Source organism: Chenopodium album, chromosome 9, assembly GCF_948465745.1.
Source record: "Chenopodium album chromosome 9, dcCheAlbu1.1, whole genome shotgun sequence".
NCBI classification, from domain to species: domain Eukaryota; kingdom Viridiplantae; phylum Streptophyta; class Magnoliopsida; order Caryophyllales; family Amaranthaceae; genus Chenopodium; species Chenopodium album.
In genome coordinates, this window is record NC_137842.1 from 3,441,628 (window position 1) to 3,463,141 (window position 21,514).

The 21,514-nt window shown below is 32.6% G+C and overlaps 1 protein-coding gene and 1 pseudogene across 1 annotated transcript; one reads left to right on the forward strand and one right to left on the reverse strand.

Annotated features, from left to right (window-relative positions):
- Positions 1–1,591: 1,591 nt before the first annotated feature.
- LOC145559295 (9-cis-epoxycarotenoid dioxygenase NCED6, chloroplastic pseudogene) lies at positions 1,592–3,478 on the forward strand (annotated as a pseudogene).
- A 9,097-nt stretch (positions 3,479–12,575) lies between these two features.
- On the reverse strand, positions 12,576–16,916 carry LOC145559403 (GDSL esterase/lipase At4g26790-like). Its single transcript, XM_081620825.1, has 3 exons — positions 16,378–16,916; positions 13,801–14,290; positions 12,576–13,135 (listed from the first exon to the last, which is right to left on the reverse strand). Exons 1-3 carry the CDS (start codon positions 16,753–16,755, stop codon positions 12,942–12,944), a joined length of 1,062 nt encoding a protein of 353 aa, XP_081476951.1. The 5' UTR covers positions 16,756–16,916; the 3' UTR covers positions 12,576–12,941.
- Positions 16,917–21,514: the final 4,598 nt, after the last annotated feature.

Below are 21,514 nucleotides of genomic sequence, written 5' to 3' on the forward strand. Positions count from 1 at the left end.
AGTTGGAATTTATTATGTTTACATTAAATTATATACTAGAGTTAGAACTATTGGAAGAACAAAAAAGTGTTGATTTACAATTTAATTAATGGTTAGCTGTTAAATCAGATTAGAGTATATCGGATAAGATTAAATCAAACCTGATCAAATCAGAGTATATCGGATAAGATTAAATCAAATCAGACCTGATGAGATAAGTTAAGTCAAACAAAAATAAGGTGAATTAAACTAGCCCTAAGTAATTAATTTTTAAAACACCACCTTATTGTCTTTGATAATCAAAGTATATGCAAGGAGACAAGGAGTATAAGGTAAATTTATTTCAATAATCAAAGTATCGTATGGACATACATGCCGATTATAGTAGGGCACTAAAAAAACAGTATTTGCATGAACATGCAGTAGTATCTAGCTTTGGTGCATGCATGTCAGCATGCAAAGGAGTATTTTTACTGGCGCATGCGACATGCAGGAGTAGAGTAGTATCAAATTACCGCTTTTTGCTTCATTTGCCCACTGTTTTATGATGTCAATTAATTAGTTAGAATTCAAATATATATGCTTATTAACGTGTAAAAAAACAAGGGAAATCGGACATAGTGGACTCCGCTTTATTTAGTTTAGTAAAGTAATACTTCCTAAGACACTACAATAAATAACTCCTATCTGTTCGTTTATTAAAGACTCAAAACACATCTTAAAACATAAATATCTAATAATAACGTAAAAAGAGCTCAAGATCGAAAGATCAGATAATGATCGATAAAATTAAAAGGACTGGATATTCGATCTTTTTTTAGAGTAAATTGTTTGCCATGCTAGTATGCTACATTGCTGCCACTTCAAAATGGTGATGTATGGATGAATTCTCAAGCGAGTGAAGCTTAAATGTACACGTATTCGAAAACCTATACATACGCAATGAGGTATTGTAACGGAATAATACAAATTGTTGTGTACTACGTACGTACTACTCGTCTAAGAGTGTAATTGGGTCATCTCTATAGATGTTGTGGCACGTGTAGCTTATGAGGATCCGCGACTCAAATCATCTTCTGTTCACATGCCACATCGACACATGTTTATCGCAATTTTTTACATTATTATTATTCTATCACTCTGTATTAGGAATGTACGATATTTTATGAGCTGTTAAGGTAGGTGAAGAGAAGAAATAATTATGTAAGAAGAGTGACAAAAATGAAATGCAAATATTACGATAAATTCAAAATTGAACATACAATACTTACAAAACGGAGTAATAAGTATTTTTTTTTTTTAAATACTAAAGTGGTCTTGGAGTTTAAAATTATATTCAAATGAGAAAGGTCTAAATGAGACACCCAAAGCCACACCGCTACAAAAATGACACGACTTAGTTAGCCAGCTTATAGGTTCAATTGGCATGCATTAACTACACTACATGTCAAAATTAAACTCAACACAATTAAATACATACTTTGGAATTTGGATATACAAGTATAATACGACCATGCAACATATAATATTTCCCCCCTATATAATCCCCTTTAACCCATTACTTCAAAATTACACCTTATTCTTGTAGTAGTATCTCATTTTTCTAAGAGTCATGCATGTTACCACTCAATTCCTTAGTAATACTACTACTATTATTATTACACCAAAAAACGAAACTAATCTACCATTTCATAATCCTCACAATTCTTCATCACCTTCAAAAATTTCATGTAACATACTTATAAACCCTTCCAAATACACAACCAAGATTAATTCTCCTTCTCCTCCTCCTACATTTGATCATCCCATTCCTTCGCGGCGGCAGTCACATCCGACGTTGCCGCCGCATCGCCAAACTACCCTTAACCCACTCCAAAGGCTGGCGGCATCAGCCTTGAACAAAATAGAGAAATCACTTATCCTAGACCAAGAAAATAAACACCCTTTACCTAAAACGGTCGACCCGAAAATTCAATTATCGGGTAATTATGCACCGGTTCAAGAGAATCCGGTTCAGACCGGTTTAGAAATCATTGGTGAAATTCCAACCGGTTTACATGGAGTTTATGTGAGGAATGGAGCTAATCCTATGCTCCCACCATCTGGTGCTCATCACTTGTTTGACGGCGATGGAATGATCCACGCCGTCAAACTTGGACCAGGGAAGCAAGCAAGTTACTGCTGCCGGTTCACTCAAACGAACCGGTTATTTCAAGAATACGCGGCCGGGAGAAATTTATTTCCTAAACCGGTTGGTGAATTACACGGTCGGACCGGGTTGGTTCGGCTCGGTTTATTTTACGCACGTGCGGGTCTTGGTTTAGTTGACCCGACACGTGGTGTTGGAGTGGCTAATGCTGGTCTTGTGTATTTTAATGGGAGATTACTTGCTATGTCCGAGGATGACTTGCCATACCACGTGAAAATCAACGGTGGTGATGATTTGGAGACGATCGGACGGTTCGATTTCGACGGGCAGGTGAATTGCCCGTTGATTGCACACCCTAAGGTGGACCCTAACACGGGTGATCTTCATACACTTAGCTACGACGTTCTAAGTAAGCCGTATTTGAAGTACTTTAGGTTTGATAAGTGGGGCCGGAAGTCACGTGAAGTACCCGTGTCGCTCCCTCAACCTACTATGATTCATGACTTTGCATTGACTCAAAATTTCATAGTGATACCTGATAATCAAGTTGTGTTTAAATTATCCGAGATGGTTCGGGGCGGGTCGCCTCTAATGTTTGATCCGAATAAGAGGGCCCGGTTCGGGGTCCTCCCGAAGGACGATACTAACGGGTCAAGGATCCAATGGATTGAGGTTCCAAATAGCTTTTGTTTCCATTTTATGAATGCATGGGAGGAAAATGAGGGAAAACACGTGGTCATACTCGGGTCATGCATGAGCCCACCCGACTCGATCTTCAACGATAGTAATGACCCGATCCAAATTGAACTAACCGAGATTCGACTAGACCTCGAAACGGGTATATCAACCCATCGGGTGATAGTTTCGGGTGTGAATTTAGAAATAGGACAAGTAAATAAGCGTTTGTTAGGGAAAAAGACGAGGTACGTGTACATGGCAATCGCGGAGCCGTGGCCTAAATGTAGTGGCATAGCCAAGGTTGATGTTACAACCGGTGAAATGACCAAGTTTATTTATGGGTATGAAATATATGGTGGGGAACCATGCTTTGTATCCGCTAAGAAAACAAGTACATCTACTAATAATCGCGAGTTAGGAGAAATTAATTACGATTTAGGTGAAGTTAATTTTGATTTAGGTGAAGCTGATTGTGTTAGCGATGATGATTGTGAAGATGAAGGGTGGATAATGAGCTTTGTGAGGGATGAAAATGTGGAGAGGTCAGAATTGGTAATATTGAGGGCAAAGGATATGAAGCAAATTGCAAGTGTATGCATGCCTTCAAGGGTTCCTTATGGTTTTCATGGCACTTTTGTTGACCAAAATGAATTAAGTGTACAAAGAAATTAATGATTGATTAGTGAGTAGATTTTTCATCATTATTTAACTTTTAATTAGAATCTTGTCATGGTTGTTTTAGCTAGTGCAAATAGATGTGAATGGCCTTAATTAGAAGGCAAACAATTTTAATATAATGAACAATGATTCCTTTTATAAATTAGTAAGCAAACATTTTTTGCATTAATCTGGTTCCTTTTGTTGACAATTCCAATGACAAATACAAAACATGAAAACATACGAAGTATATATGGCTATTGGCTACTAAGGTTACTAAGTCTCACCATTCGGCAAACCAACCGGACAATCAAATATAAGAGTTGTATCAAACAACCAAGAAGCATTGCCCGTGACATGATGAGTGGCTCCTGTATCGACAATCCACAAATTATTATCGAATTTACCAGTCAATCGATTATCCGACATCGTAGTATTACCAACCATAGCCGCAATATCGCTGGCCATTGATAAGGATTTTTAAAAAAAAAAAACGTGGCTCCGATACCATGTCAAATTAATATGAACAAGATAATTTGGCAGAAAGCTTGAGATTATTCATATTGAGATGCCATGAATATATAGCGTACAAGATAATTATGTTGGCCTTAGGTAAATATCTCAGTAAGATCAAATGTTACCAAATTCCTATCCTATGCCAACTATGAGATAATATGTATTCAAATCATATATACTCCATAATATATTTCTATCTTAACATTATTCAATGAGTTTCAAAAATCAAAACCATTGGATCTTATATAGGTCATTAGGTTATGATATGGGATTAATGTTCCGAGGATTTTGTGTAAGTGGGCTAGTCTTAACATATAGCACGGGCGTGCATGAACATGAGATTAATTATGTTTCAAAGAATGAACGCGTGACATATCTAATGGGTAGATAATATTGGAAAGTTTTCAAACGATAATTGTTCCGTGCTCTCCTATTGCATAACTAACTCAATCTCTTTATATAACTCGAAGTTAATTGTGTTGCAAAGAATGTATGACATGCTTGATCGTTCTGATACCTAGTGACCCTTAATTGTTAGTGCTATTAGTTCTCTTTGTCTTCCGAAGACATATTTACAAGCCTGATACAACTAAGCTAAGGGGCAAAGAAAGTTATTAGAAAAGTGTACTTGTACGTGCCTAGAAGGCTAGAAGCCATTCATTGATTCATACGAAGTATTTGTTATACATGGTCGATGAATTGTATTTTCAATATTGCTGAATATGCTAATTACTTCATAACTTTTTTTCCCAACAAAAAAAAAAAAAAAAAAAAAAAAAAAAAGAAAAGTAAAATAAAAATAAAAACTGACATATAGAACTCCTAACAATATTGGGCCAGTTCCATTAATAATAATAATAATAATAACCTATATTGGGCCAGAGTCTAGACTGCATTAATTGGGCCTGAATCATGTAGTCCAACACACTCAATGCAAAAAAGCTACTAAGAGCACTCTCACCAATGGGGAGAAAAATGCCCATGGGTGTTTTTTGGGTTTTAATAAAAAAAATAACTCCCCATCAATGGTCAAAATGAGAAATGCCCATGGGCAAATCAGTTTTTGATCAAAGTTTGGGCAAAATTAAAAAACTGACCAAGAAGAAGTGGGCCCCACGTGCAAGCTGCAACAATAATTTTTTTTTGCTAAGCACACCTCAAAACGCAGCGTTTTGAGGAAGCTTACGCTTTGCTTCACCTCAAAACGCTGCGTTTTGAGGGTTCGAAAAGCAAAAAAAAATTATTTCGGCAGCCCTAACAGGCGCTTCAGCACGCCCAATCAGGCGCTGCCACGCGTCCTGTCAGGTTATTTGGACCAATCACGTAATTTCTGATAATTGCAACGGTAATAATTTTGTAACGGGTATTTTGTGCTTATAAAATTAAAAAAAAAAAAAAAAATATACCAACGGCTAGAAAAAAAAATTCTCTACAAATAGAGACCCATTTTGCCTATATTTTCATATTTTCAAAATTCACATAAATTTGTTGTATTTACATTTTCTCTCAATTTCTCCCTCATAATTAGTCATCCTTTTAATATTATTATTATTATTATTATTATTATTATTATTATTATTATTATTATTATTATTATTAAAATAAATATTATTATTATTATTACAATAAATATTATTATTATTATTATTGGAAGTATAATTATTATTGTTATTATTTTAGCTTATTAATATTATTATTCTTGTTCGTTATTATTGTTGTTATTACTATTATTATTATTATTATTATTATTATTATTATTTTTATAATAGTTATTATTATTATTATTGTTATTATTGTGTTAGTTTTTGAAATTAATCCAAAAAAAAAAAAATAATATGGATCCCAATAACCCCTTTTACTCAATACTTTCTCAAAATTGTAATGATTTTGATGAGAATTTCATGAATCAACCTCAATTCCAACTTTTCCTACAAAGATTGAGCAACACCTCTCTGCAAAATCCTCCACAACAACAAATACCTCCACAACTTGAAATACCTCCACAAATTCCAACTGAAAACACTGATTACGAACAATCACCTCCTGTCTACCAAGGAAGTAACTCTCAGTACGATGATAGCCAAGAAGAAAATGTGCCTGAGACACCTCAATACCCTCCGTCGACTCAAAGAATGCGGGTGGGTTCCAACCAACAACTCGCTAAAGCTAGTCGTATTTGGTCAGTCGCAGAAGATGAAGCTCTTATTGGGCTATATTTAAAATACAGTGGAAATGCGATAGTGGGTACGGGCATGAAAGCAGCTGAACTTTGGCGACAAATATCTGCGGCGTACGACATGGTTCAAGCTAAGAAGCCAGAAATACTACCACCCAGAAATGCGAAGAGTTTGGAGAACCGTTGGAGAAGGATGGCGGCAGATGTACTGTTATGGACAAGTTGTTATGATGAAGCGGGTCCGTTAACTGGAAGTGGATTCAACGAAGTTGATCGAATTCAAAAGGCCTCGAAGTTGTTCCATATATCAGCCAAACCACCACACAATTTTGTTTTTCCCCACGCTTGGGAAATGATAAAGAATGACCCAAAGTGGAGGCCGAAACTCAGATGGGCATTGTCACTAAAGGAACGACAGGATTGTCAACTGCGTCCGGAAGGGGACACCGAGGATAGCAGTGGAAGTGGAAAGAGATCGAGAACTGACAGTGAAGCTGAAGGAGATATTCCCGTTGGTGGGTTTTCATCAGGAGGTATACCCAGACCCGACGGGGTAAAAAAAGCAAAGGCTAAGCGTAAGGGAAAAGCTATTGCTCATGATAGTGCAATTTTAAGTATTGGTGAACAGATACAGGCTTGTACTGAAGTAAGAAGCTTTGAGGCAAATTTACGGCAGCAAAGGTTGGAGCTTGAAAGGGAAAAGGAAAAGAGGAAAAACAAACAGGTCGAATTACAAGAGAAGAAGATGAAATTTGATATGTTGCAAGCAATTATGTCCAAAACGACGCCACTTACACCAACTGAAGAAGCGTGGAAGGAGGAACTAATTCAAGAAGTGTATGGTGGAAAGTAGAGTAGTTTATTATGCATTATGATTTCAAGTATTCCCTTTATTTTATGTTGCAATGAATTAATTTTTATTATTAATTATGTTCCAAAAATTTATCAAATTATATTACATTTTCATATATTTTGTTCATTTATGAGTGAAGTCCAATTGTAGTTTTTGTTTTATACAACCATTGAGTAGTCAAGTCCAATTGTAGTTTTTGTTTTATACAACCATTGAGTAGTCAAGTCCAATTGCAGTTTTTGTTTTATACAACCATTGAGTAGTCAAGTCCAATTGCAGTTTTTGTTTTATACAACCATTGAGTAGTCAAGTCCAATTGCAGTTTTTGTTTTATACAACCATTGAGTAGTCAGTTCACACTCAGTTGAAGGACATGCACTGATAACATTTCCTATTTAAAGGTGTGAAATCCATAAATTGATCCACAACACCAAAACATTCAAAAACCAAACACAAAAAATGTTTTCCATAAGCTCAACCTCAAGCTCAAATTCTTCTGATTCAGATCAATATGCGGAATTTGATAATCTAGTTGACGAATTTGTCACAAATCACTTACCTAACATAATGCTTCCTCAACCACCTCCATCCGAGACCGAAATTGTAAATGAAGATGAAACAGTCCCGCAGCATAGGGGAGATAGAGAAAGGGAGAAAGGGCATTTGCAATTGTACAATGATTACTTTGCAATAAATCCTGTGTATTCCGAAAATCAGTTTCGTCGTCGATTTTGAATGCACAAACCTTTATTCTGTCGGATTATGAATAAAGTGGTTGAGGGCGATCCGTTCTTCCAGCAGCGTAGGAATGCAGCTGGTAGGCTTGGCTTATCACCTCTGCAGAAATGCACCGCTGCAATAAGAATGTTAGCGTACGGTGTTGCTCCGGATGCCGTAGATGAATACATACGCATGGGTCAAACAACATCTAGAAAATCAATGCAACATTTTACTCAATGGGTGATCAAGCATTTTGAGGCCGAGTACTTAAGAAGTCCAACAGATGAAGATTTAAGGAGAATCCTTCACCAAAATGAAATGCGTGGATTCCCGGGCATGATCGGTAGCATCGACTGCATGCACTGGGAGTGGAAGAACTGTCCTATGGCTTGGAAAGCACAATACGCAGGTCGTAGCAAGAATGCAACCCTTATCCTCGAAGCTGTTGCGGATCAAGATTTATGGATTTGGCATGCATTTTTTGGAATACCCGGCTCTTGTAATGATCTGAACGTCCTATACCGCTCTCCGGTGTTTGATGATGTTTTGAAAGGTCGGGCACCACCAATTAGTTTTATGGTAAACGGCCATGAGTACAACATGGGATACTACTTAACAGATGGTATATATCCGAACTGGGCAACATTTATACAAGGTATCACATATCCTCAACTCCAAAAGGACAAGTTATTTGCAGATAAACAAGCTGCAGCTCGGAAAGACATTGAACGTGCGTTTGGAGTTCTACAGGCTAGGTTTGCCATATTACGACAACCTTCACTTGCTTTCGACGAAGACATTTTGAGCGACATAATGAAAGCTTGTATCATTATGCACAACATGATTGTCGAGGATGAACGACACAATTACACTCGTGCCGAAGTTTTGAGAAGGTATTACGAAGAAGATCGCCCTCAGCTTCATAGAGCAAGGTCCGGTCCGAGTACAAGTGCCACAGTGAATAACAACGAGCCTTTCGAATTTGACGTTGGCCGACCACCAACGGTTGATTTTGACGCGTATATTCAAAGAAGAATTACCCTGCGTGATAGCCAAACCCATTTTTCTTTGAAAGATGATTTAGTTGAGCATATTTGGCAAAAATACGGTCGTAATGAATAAATAGTTTTGTAATCGTTAATTTATTTGGTTTGTATGATTGGTGTACGATCATTATGTTCCAATGTTGTAATCGTTAATGTTGTACTAATGAAAAATGAAATTTCACATAAAATAATGACACAAATAATTAATATTGTACTCATAAATAATTTAATCAATAAAAAAATTTAGTTAAGAATAAATATTATTATTTTATTAAAAAATACATTTTGCAAAAATTAATATTAAAAATAATTAATATTGTACTATTCATAAATAATTTAATCAATACAAAATTTTGTTAACAATAAAATTAAGAAATACTAAATTACAAATTTAATGATGTGTAGGAGAGATAAATATTGGTGGGGTATAGGGTTAAAAATAGGAGAGAGAATGGTGGGGATTATAATTTATGACCATTGGTGTAGAATAAAAATGACCAAGAAAATGCCCATGGGGAGGAGGAGTGAGAAAGTGGTTAGAGAGAGATTGGGCAACCAAAAAAATGTCCACTAGTGGCAATGCTCTAACACAAGATTCCAAGGCCAATTACATAAGTCAACGAGATGTTATATATATATATATATATATATATATATATATATATATATATATATATATATATATATATATATATATATTTGTTGTTGTTCAGAAAGCCATAAAGGCAGATGATGAGAATCGATCTTAGAATTTTTTGAAATTGGGAGGAAAGTTTTGACCACTTGGTTACCGTCACTCTCCCTCCATAATCCATATGTGTTAGCGGGTGATAAACGAATGTATAGAGGAATCTCCTACAACGGCTACAATAATCTTTTGGGGGGTGGATTTAAAATTCTTAATTACAAATTACATAAAATGATAAATTAGTACTCCCTCCATCCCTAAATTACATTTCTGTTTCTCTCTATTATGTGAGGAATAAATGCTAGAATTAGAAATGTAATTTAGAGACACAGGGAGTAAGCTTTAGCCACAACTTGCACCATCTATATATATGTTCTACTTCTACATACACTTGTACTACAGATACATTTTATCAACATGATTTAATTTAGCCAAACTTATTTGAATTTATTACTCCTTAAAATGTTAGTTGAGCTTGCTGTTGTTAACTATAGGTTATCTTAATTGATTTTTTTTATTTTTTTTTTGTGAATCTTATTTGAGCTTATTGATTCTTATGTAAACTTATTATTATTTTGTTTATATAGCATTGGTGAAGTGAACATATATATTGTGCTAAATCAAAGGCCATCAATTTTGACCTTTATTAAAGCCCTGTCTTGTTCACTTTATTTTTACTTATTTCATATTTAATAAGTTTAAATAAAATAAGGAATAATAAATTCAGATAAAATAAATTCAAATAACTTAAAATCAAGTGGATAAAACAAACCCGAAAAATAACAATATTACAGCTTAACCACAAAAGTCAAATATAGTTGCAAATTATTATTTTTTTTCGATTTTCTTGATTTGTTTTTAAATAAACCTAACCACTTTGCTGTGCTATAACTTATAGCCTATAACTAACATTTCTTCCACACATTGCCAATCATTTAACCTCTTGCATTGCTTTCTTCATAAAGCTATCTTTATATGAAAGGGACTTGTACATTATTATTTCAATCTGATGAATTGATTTAACTTAGATAAATTATCACAAAAAATAATCGTATTAAAGATGGTAGTACAAACTACCACCTTTATAAAAGAAACCTCCAATTTGTTGAGTGGTTGTATCTTTAATTGTATAGTTCTCAACTACACATTTGAGAATGACACGTTAATCATCAACTGCAATTGCACACATCTAATTATGTGGGGTGGCAAAAACTAAAGGACGCTTTAATTTCACACATTTGTATGGGAAATAATTTTGGCACATTTTTAATTGATTTTGGCACATTCTTATGGGAGAGTATAATTTTTTATGCTCTTCTCACATAAGAGTGTGCCAAAATCAACAAAAGGGTATGCCAAAATCAATTTCCCATTTGCTCTGTCAAATTGTTAACCTACAGCGTACAAAAAAAAATTAGAGGTTGTGTTTTTAAAAAACCAATTACCAAATATTCTATATTAATTATTTGACTCGTAAATGTTGGTCATCTTTTTACTAATCTTGTTAGTAATAGATGGATAGATATTGTTGAAAACTTGAAACCCATTGCATCCCACTTGTGAGTGTCCCACATTGGAGAAAAAGAAGAGTTGTTGGTTTCACTTTATGAGGTTGAGGAGTTACCTCTAATATTGTTAATTGGTTTTAGTATGGAAACTCCAAAGCCTTGTTTGTTAACTAAACTCTCCTACTCCTTGTTTAGATTGCTCATACCCATTTCATATTGTTTCGAAATTTAACAGATATGAATGTTATATTGTATTGGGACTTCTTATTCCTATTCGTCACAATAAGGGGTTTTCAACAATCTAATACTTATTTATCTTTATTTACGTAGAATTTCTTACGTAAATTTCGTATAAATCTTCTTTTTAGTTTAAACTTTTAAGGTCATGAATTGAAATCTCATCTTTATGAAGTTTTTTTTTTTGGTTTTCCAAACTTATTATTATTGTCATTCCTCTGAGATAATATAACTTAAAATATCAAACATGTTGATTGTATTAGAGATTGATTGTTTTTTTGACCAAGTTTGGAGGTCAACATTTTATTTTATTCTACTTAGGGCATGTTCTCATTGATTGAAGTGAGCTGAATTGAAATGAACTAAACTTATTAGAGCTAAACTGAACTGAACTGAACTAAGCTGATTAGAGCTGAGCTGAAATGAACTGAAAATAATCTGACGAGAACAGGGCCTTAGTATTAAAAGAGTACCATGCTTCTTTTTAATTTTTACTTTTTATTATCATAATAGTGTTAATTTATACTTCTTGTATTATTTGAGTTTATAAATTTGAATCACGCTTTGATTGAATAAACTTTTGGTTGATCAAATCTTTATCATTGTATCATTGGTGGGTCGGGGTACCCTTAGCTTAAACTACTTCCATAGACGGATTTAGGGGATGGCCACTCGCCAGCCTAGGCCATGGCCCGCCGTATGATCCAGAATAGGTATAAGTAATTTAATTTAAACTGTCTATGAATATAACAAATTAAACATTCCTTGGCTAAGCTGGTTGCATAAGTTGCATCATTTTTTTAGTGGGTTTTAAGATCGAATTCTGCCACACAACAAAATGGTTTTTTTCCCTCCTAGTGTTCAAAAGTTTTTACCACTCCGTGCATATTGCTGTTTTTATTTTCTTCCCCCCCCCCCCCCCCCTTTTTTTCCTATTGTCCTTTTTTTCTTTTAGCTTAAGTAGTTATAAATATGTACTGTAGTAAAAATCTTTGTTCTCATTCTTTGTTGCAAAAATTTAAAGTAAAGTTAATTTATAAATCAACACTAAAACCCGGCTCGGTGGATGTAAAATTTCTGGTTCCGTCATTGACTACATCATCTTTACAATTTGTCTTCTTATAATTTGTAAAATAATACTACGTATGAAGTATCATTTAATTTGATGACATGTATTAGGATTAGGGAGTAACACATTAGTGAATGCCACCAAACTAGCCCCCACACACTAGGGTATGAGCTAGCTCTCACTGGGCCATATTCGTTTCTGTCTTGGGCTCTTGTGGCATCCCCTTACTTTCACCTTTACAATTAACTATACAAGTTTACTATAAAATGTTATAATATCATTAAGTTTGTCTCCAAAAAAATACTTTTATTATAAATATATAAATAATACTTTGTATTGTTTTATTAATGATGTACAATGAGTAACATCTATACCAAAGTTACAAATTGAAAATCAAATAAAACTATCACTTAAAATAGAATGCATGGACACTATAGATTTCAATTGCCCTCTCCCCTTCCCAAAAGATGAAAAAAAATGTTGAATCTCCATACAAATTAGAAGATTCAATCTGTTAATTGAAAATACACATAACGGCAACCAATTCAGTCTTGAAAAACCGATAGGCCACACGTTCAAATCCCCCTCCCCTATATGCAATTTGTAATGCCCTTCTGACTCTTTCAAATCGAGAAAAAAAATTATGAGTACATATTTGTATGGCATCAAAGAAATTTGTACAAGACACTCTTGAAGAGATGTTGAGCCATAACTTCATTTGTTTTCTCAGTTGGGTGAAAAGAATCCCAGAAAACATATTTGTCAGCATTAGAGCAAGAGAATGAACTATCTAGAACACATAGATAACTCATCTCCACCAATCCAGTGCCACAGCATGCTTTAGATGTCACATCCATTCCTGTCATTTAATCAACTCTCATTTTGTCAATCAACTACCCTATTAAATTAAAATTCACTACAGCAAATTCTATCATACATCTCAATTCAAAATCAATGAGCATTTTTTAAAGCAATCACTCTAGCAATAACTACTACTAGTAGTAGTAGGAATGATAATAAGTAAATCTACCCGATTTGACAACTTTTTCAATCTCATTGGTATGTTTAGTACCACCAGATTTGCTATCTAGTATAAATTTCGTTGTAATTTGGACTATCCAAAATTAAAATTGAAATAATAGAACATATATATTTAATATATTGAAAATGATATGATATCTTTTTATAATACTTAGGGGACATATTTCATTTGACAATTCAATCCACCCACTTAGACATTATTGTCAATTGTCTCCCCATAAAAGAAAATTGGCCCTATAAAGCCTTTTTTCTATTATTATTATTTTCTTATTTCTTTGGGTGTAATATCATAAAAACACTATTAACACTCAACTAAATTATCCCTACTCGAAAAATCATTAAAATCTAATCCTAACAAAGTAACAAGGTCATTTATACGCATTCAAAAGTTGGAAAAAACCCATTAAACATAAGTAGGCTAAATAAATAAAATAATCATAAAGAATTCAAATTAAAATTTATTCTAGCTAAAAGTAAACTTACCAAATATTGTAGGCCTTTTAATCATTTGGTGAAGGATGTTATAAGGGTTAGAAAAAACAACTTGTATTCCAGGCAATTCCTTGTTGAGTTGGTTTATCAAGTTGTTCATTTTAACATTAAATTCAACGGCCACATTGTTGTACTCTTCGTTGCATTCTAATATTGCCCCAAGATTTATGGTTCGCTCAAGTGGTAAGCAACCCATAGGAGGAATACCGGCCAACGAAATCTTTCGAGCACCAAGGTTATAAATCTCCCCCACAAATTGCTTCACGAGGCCTATGAGATGATCCTCAAACGCTTGGATCGTGTAGCACAACCTCGTCGTGGGTAATAAGTAGTAATTCTCTAGGAAATCGTTTGTTCCCATGCTTACTAGGTACACTGATTCGGATATGATCTCATTTGCCTTTTGCACCCCAAGATAGCTTCGTAATCTTTCTTGGTACTCCTTGTAATAATCAACTTCCTTCCACAAGGGTATCACATTCTGTCATGAAAACAAGTTTGCATTTAGTAAGCTAGACATTAGTCAATTTGTACTTCATCGGATCACAAATTTAGTAATTACCTAACAGTCACGTAGTTAACAAATTAAAGGATGATAACATGTCAATATCGTCCTTAATTATATGATCGAGTCCAACTATATTTTGCACGTCACATGTTTGTTGAAAATATTCACAATAATAAAAAAGGTCATCAATCCAATTTTAGTACTTCGTGAAAACAATTAATCAAACACAAAAAAGTTGTAGGATTACAAAAAAGTATACTAAATCACGAAAAATCTAGTCAAAAAGTAGGAGAGAATGCTCACCCAATAAATTTGTTGTAACAAAAAGCAAACAATTTAATGAGAAACAAGATAAAGTAAATTAAGTTAGTGACACTTGGGAACTCTAATATTTGGCAGGGTAAAGTTTTTATGTACACTGGCTACACTCCAAGTTTACTAAAGTTTTTATATGCGGTGATAGATAGGTGAACTTTAAATGCCAATTACTTCAAATACTTTGTTGGAACCTTCTAAAGTGGGCCCACAACACTTGTAGTAAAAAATACTTGTAAAAAATAAAAAATACAAAATCCTACCTACAATTTGATCCATTAAATTTTTTTATACCATAGATTGATAAATTTATAAAAACATTACTATTGTATGTTATTCATAGCCACACTCTTTTTGTTCGAGAAAGATTCTTGATAATATGTCTCTTTCTATCAATTTTCCAACCTATCTTATTATTGTTTTATTTACTCTATATACTTTACAAGATCAAAGAAATTTCATCTTAACATCATATTTAATGTAGCAACGAATAAAGTAAGGGAGTATATCTATTAGCCTTGAAAAGCGACTAAATTTCTACAAGCAATTTATTTTCGTGGTTGCATATGTATAATTATATGGACTATGGAGTATCTTACTTTAATATGTCTGCATGCAATTTACAGTTATAAAACACACATTTTTTTAAATAATTTCAAACTGACTCAAATTGGATACATACATTTGCTCACACTTTTTTTATCAACACTTTTATACTTCTTATAAATTATCACCAAAAATATACTTTTTTTTTTAAAAAAAAACAAACCACCAAAAATATACTTCCTATACTTGATCACTAAATAAAAGTTGAAACATACTTATTAAAATAATCTATTTGTTGATTCCTAAAGGTGTGATACGAGGTTATTTATTAGGTGTTGTTAATGATGACGATATATTACTGCCTATGTATTCCTTTTTTTTACCCTTTTAAAAGATTTCAAATAAGAATAGGAAATAAAGACAGATAGCGAGAATGATAATATATACTATAATTTAAATACTTTTAGATTATGCACCTTTCGGCTTTAAATTAAAAGTCGGCCCAAAAATAGCTACTTCAACTACTCATATTGGTTATACTGCCTATGCACCAAATACTATTGGCTATATTACTCATATAGGCTATGGTCATAAATCATTTTATTCATGCATATACTTTTAAGCCTACAACGTAGAAGCAAGAAGATCACATAATTACTAAAACTATCCGTTAAATACAAAATAGCCGTACAATTACCCACGAGAAAACCGTGGGGGACCCTAAAATCAAAAGTCCATATTATTACAACATTTAATATGGTGTAACTTACTTGTAAGTTTATGAATCAGAATAAATCATTGCTAAAATAAATAAGTTTTATATATATATATATATATATAAAAAAAAAGATATTTAACATTTTTTTTTTTTTTGAGAAATATTTAACATTATTTATTATTGTGTACTTATGACTTTTTTCTTAATTAATTTTCATTTCATCACATCATTTCATCTGAATTTAATTTCTCATTTTATATTATCTTATATTCGATATTCTGTATCATTCTACGGAGTATTATTTTATATATTACACACGTAGTTAAGTTAAAAATACAAACGTACACTACGTAATTTATTACATGACATTATTTGATACGTGATAGAAGGATTTTTTTTTTTTTTAGAATTGTAAAAAATGAAAATAAAAATTGAAAGATTGATGAAATGATAAAAAGAAAGGAATAATAATGGTACTTACAAGAACAGCAGAAGTGGTATTATCATAGCCGGTACCAGCAGAAGCAAAATTGACTCCAGTAGCAAAATCCGTTATATTGTAATTCGGATCCAAGTAGGCCGGAACTGTTTTCTTGAGTCCATAGTATTCCGAAAAGAAATCCACGGGCACCCGCCCGTTTGAGAATCGACCCGTGGGTCGACCGCCATCGAAGTCCCGTCCATACGGGGCAAAGTTGCTCTTAAGCAATGTTTTTATCCCATTGTTGTTCCCCGTATCGACCGAGGAGTCTCCGAATACTATCACGGCCGGTACCTTACCACCGGCCGCGACGTAAACTCGTCCCAAGAAGAAAAAGAAGGAGAGGTACCAAATGTGGTGGCATATGGTCTTGGCCATTTTAGTGTAATGTTATTATTTTATGTGAAATTGGTAACAATATATAATGTAGGTACGTACGTTTATTAGTATTAGTACGTAAAGTTTGGGGATTAAAAAGTGGGAAAAAAACAAACGCGAAATGAAGCTTAGCTTGGTTTATAAAATACGAGTATATATATATACTAGTATAACGTGGGGGGTGTTATGTTAATGTGATAGAAATAATTAAAGAGTTGGAAGTGTTCGATAGGAGTTGATAAAAAGGGTGTTGGTTGGGTTGGTATTAATTGTGTTGATTTTTCACTTTTTTTGCAATTCAATTTCTCGTTGAAGAAGAGTGTACCAAGAGGAGTATTTCGTCTAGATCGACATCAAGAAAATGAATTATTATTATTATTAATATTTACTCGACTTGAATTACTTAACACAAATACGAACAGTAATATTGAAAATTTTGTTTTTCAAAGTCAAACCCAACCTCATAACAAATTTAATGACAACTAACCTGATTCAAATAAATTTAATAAGTTCAACATTGATTTGGTTAATTTCATTAATTATCATGATATGAAAATTACTCTCTCCGTCCTCAGAAGTTCGACCTTTATGAACAATTTTCACGGGTATTAAAAAAGTTAAATAAGTACGGAGTAGTAAAAGTACATTAAAAGGTAAATTTACATGGAATTTGCAAAATATTAGAAAGAGAAATTAATAAAAGTAAATAAAAAGATAAAATTTATATGGAGAAAAACTAATTTTATACCAATATTGGTGCAAATTGGATGATATTTTAATGCAAATGAGATGATGATCATTTTGAGACTAAATTTTGGTCATAAGGGTTGAACTTTTGAGGACAGGAGAGTAATTAACAATAGCTTGAATAATAGTATAATTAATCCAATTCAAATGGTCCAAGACTAATTCTGGTTTTATTCAAGAGTCTAGCTAATAATTTAATTCATATTCAAGCGATGCGTGTAATTTTCTTAGAACATGTAAATATGCGTAATAAGTAGTACAACTGTACAAGTATAAGAAAAAGGATGGTAATTTGCTTAATGAAGTACACCTATAAGAATAGTATGTATGGACGTTTGATTTATGTAAATTAAACTAATCAGGGTAACAAGAAAACAACACACATCAAAGGAAAAATACCTACTACTCCCTCCGTTCCTTTTTGTTTACATTTTGACTTTATACGTTTGTCAATCCACTTATTTGACCATTATTTTCTCTATACTAAAATAATTGACACAATGCACAAGTTTGACCTTAGCTTATATTTATACTTACACGTTAATGAAAATTATAATAAACGTTACTTATAAAATTTTATCCCATTGTTTTGGTTGATGAAAATTATAATAAAAGTATAATACGGAGTATAAAATTTATATTAATTAATACCTATCCAACAACATATTTGATGACAAAATATATTTTTATTGTGTTAATAAAAAAAAAATCAAACTTAATATATGAATAAGGGTTAAAAAGAAAGTCCAACGTCTAAGTTATTCTAGGACGGAGGGAGTAATATATTTTAGGAAAATTTGTGAGAAATGACCTTTTAAAATGATTTGTTTGTCAAAAAGGACTTTATATATAAAAAATATATATATAAAAAAGGTGGCAGATTGGGACTTTACTTCAAAAAAAAAAAAAGTTGTGAGACGAGATCTTATTTTTTAAAAAAACATTGCGATATAGGACCTTTTGATGGATTTTGGCATGGCGGAGGTGGTTTTCGGGGGTTGATGTGGGATTTCAGCGAGGTGGAGGTGTTATTTGGGGGTTTGAGTAGGATTTTGGCGAGATAAAGGTGGTTTTCGAGGGTCAAGGTGAGATTTCGGTTTGGTGGCCTGTAGATGGTTTTCGGGGGGTTTGGTGTGGGATTTGAGTGAGGTGGAGTTGGTTTTCGGGGGTCGATGTGGGATTTAGGCAAGGTGGATGTGGTTTTTGAGGGCAGGGTGAAATTCAGCTAGATGGAGGTGGTTTTCGAGGGTCAATGGCAGGATTTTGTTAAAAGGTCCCATCTCACAATTTTATTTTTTTATTTTTTTTTTGAAATAAGGTCTCAATCTGTGTATATATATATATATATAAGGTCCTTTCTTACAAACAACTCACTATAAAAGGTTCTTTCTCGTAAATTTTCCTATATTTTATTCCACACTTGTAAAAATTACAATGATTAAATATTAATAAAGTACTCGTTGAGACCGATCAAGCAAATTAAAACAACCATACATAACTATATTATGTCTTTTTTTGACAATAAATTAGAAGATTCTATCATATTATGAATAGTGTCAAAAATCTAAACGTAATTAATAAAAGGAATTGCGGGAGCTGTAAATGTAAGCAAGTAATTCATAAAAGGAAATGAGGGAGCAGTAAATGTAAGCAAAATTACCTTCTAACTTTTTGTAGGGCGCTAATGATTTTCATGGAATAAGAAAGAGCATTCTAAGCTTATATCTCTTTTATCCATTGTCATTGTACTTTTTTTTTGTTCAAGTATGGAATATTGGATTTTAGAAAAGGTAAATTCTTTTTTTGTTTTGAACTTAAGATGCTATTAATACATAGGGAAATATAATACTTTTGCATGCAGCAATTGCACGGAGTAGGTTTTTTTTTTGGAGAAAGAATGGTTTAAGAGGTTTTAGAAAAAAAAATAATGATATATAATAAATTACGCATAAATTTTTGGTGATTAGATTTGTTAAGAACAGATAAAGATAAACTATCTACGCAAGATATTTTTCATAATCATCTCCTCTTTTTTTCAATGTTTTAGTGTTAAATAGACAGCGATTTAATTCTGTCAATGCCTTTCTTTTTCACTTTTTTAAAGCTAAGATTAGTAAATGGGGTTTTAGAAATTCCCTTATCTGATCTTGAACATCAACTCATGAGTCATGATTTCTCTTATAGGATAGAGATGTCTTCAATTTATATTCTTCATCATTTTGATGTATATAAAGTAAAGATTAGGATTAGGGATTTAGGGGTGGCAATTTGGGTCAGCGGGTCGGGTTTGGATCATATTTCGAGTCTATTTCTGGTTATGCATAGAAACAATCAAAAGTAGTGTAAAACTTCGTATGATTACGAAATATGAAATTTGGGTCAAATCGGTTTGAATTCGGGTTATTCGGGTTCAGGTCAGATCGAGTGCAGGTATCTCTCAGTAACTTCGAGTCCGGTTATTGAGTCGGGCCAGGGATTACCAACCCTAATTTGGATACTACCAATACAAATTAAATTTTAAGAAACATGCAAATATTTTTTTAAAAAAAAAAACAAATTTCTTATTTATAATTAACTGTTGGGACCATTTCACAATAAGACGATTAATTGAGTAAAAGAGTTATTGTGATCGATGGGCAAACAAATGAAGTTACTCTTTTTTTTTACAAGGTTACCTTGACGAGTGTGATGTTACTCCAATGAGAAAATGGGATAACTTTCATAACTAAGTGTATTTATGGAAAATACTATACATAACCTTTATACAAGGAGCTAAAAATGAAATTGAAAAAAAATTGAAAACATAACATTTCTTATATTGATTTGCGTATGATTTTATCATACATTCCTAAATTAATATTACACTTAGTTTTTATTCTTAGACCTAACACTACGAAAAATGTCCGAATAGAAACAAAGTATTAGTGACGAAATTAAAAAAATATGTCTCTAAATTTATTTGGAGACGGAATTAAATATTCGTCTCTAAATTAGAAACGGAATTGAAAATATGTCTCTAATTTAGGGACGGTTTTTTTTCGTTGCTAAATTTAGAGATGATTTTTTTTTTCTGTTGCTAAATTTAGAAACGGATTTTTTTCCATTGATGATATGAACATCGGATTTTTAATTCCGTTGTTGATATGAGCGACGGTTTTTTTAATTCCTTCCTTAATTTAGTGACGAATTTTTAATATTATCTATTACTTTAGAACCGTTTTTTTTTTCTCGTTGCTAAACTAGAGACAACTTTTTTCTCCATTACTAAACTAGAGACGGTATTTTCAAATTCGATGCTAAACTAGATAATGAGATAGATTTTATTTTTATTTTTTATTTTTTATTTTTTGTCCGGTTGCTGATATGAGTGACGGATTTTTTTTTTCGTTGCTAAATTTAGAGATGGATTTTTTTTTCCATTGCTAAATTTAGCGACAATTTTTTTTCCTTCTATAAATCTATTTAGCGATCAACAACTAGATTTTTACCCAACAGAGTTTAGTCTATCGATGTATCCGTAGCTAGCTATGTCTATCGATGAATTTTTATAAATTACATACGGGTGACTAAAAGGCCAAACTTTTGTAGTGTATAAGGGCTACATATACTTCATTGATGGTCCCTTTTATTACTCCAGATTAGTTAAAAACAAAAGAATAAAGGGTTACTACTCGTAATAAAAAATGAGTTACGGAGTACTTTTTAAATAAATAATAACTCATATAATAAATATGGTTATATTTATGGACAAAATAGGATTATTCTTATAAATAACGATGTTACTCTTACTAATGAATAAAAATTGGTAAATTAATGTGGTCAAATTGTGTAGCTGACCATAAAGTAGACTTAGCTCATAAAATTGTACTCCATATGTGTCAAATATTGATAGGAATGGGTATTACTAATTTAATTATACCTCCTTCATAAATACACCTATCTAGTATCTACTACCAAATTACGAAAATCAAATATCTAATAAAGACATAATAATAATAATTATATATATATT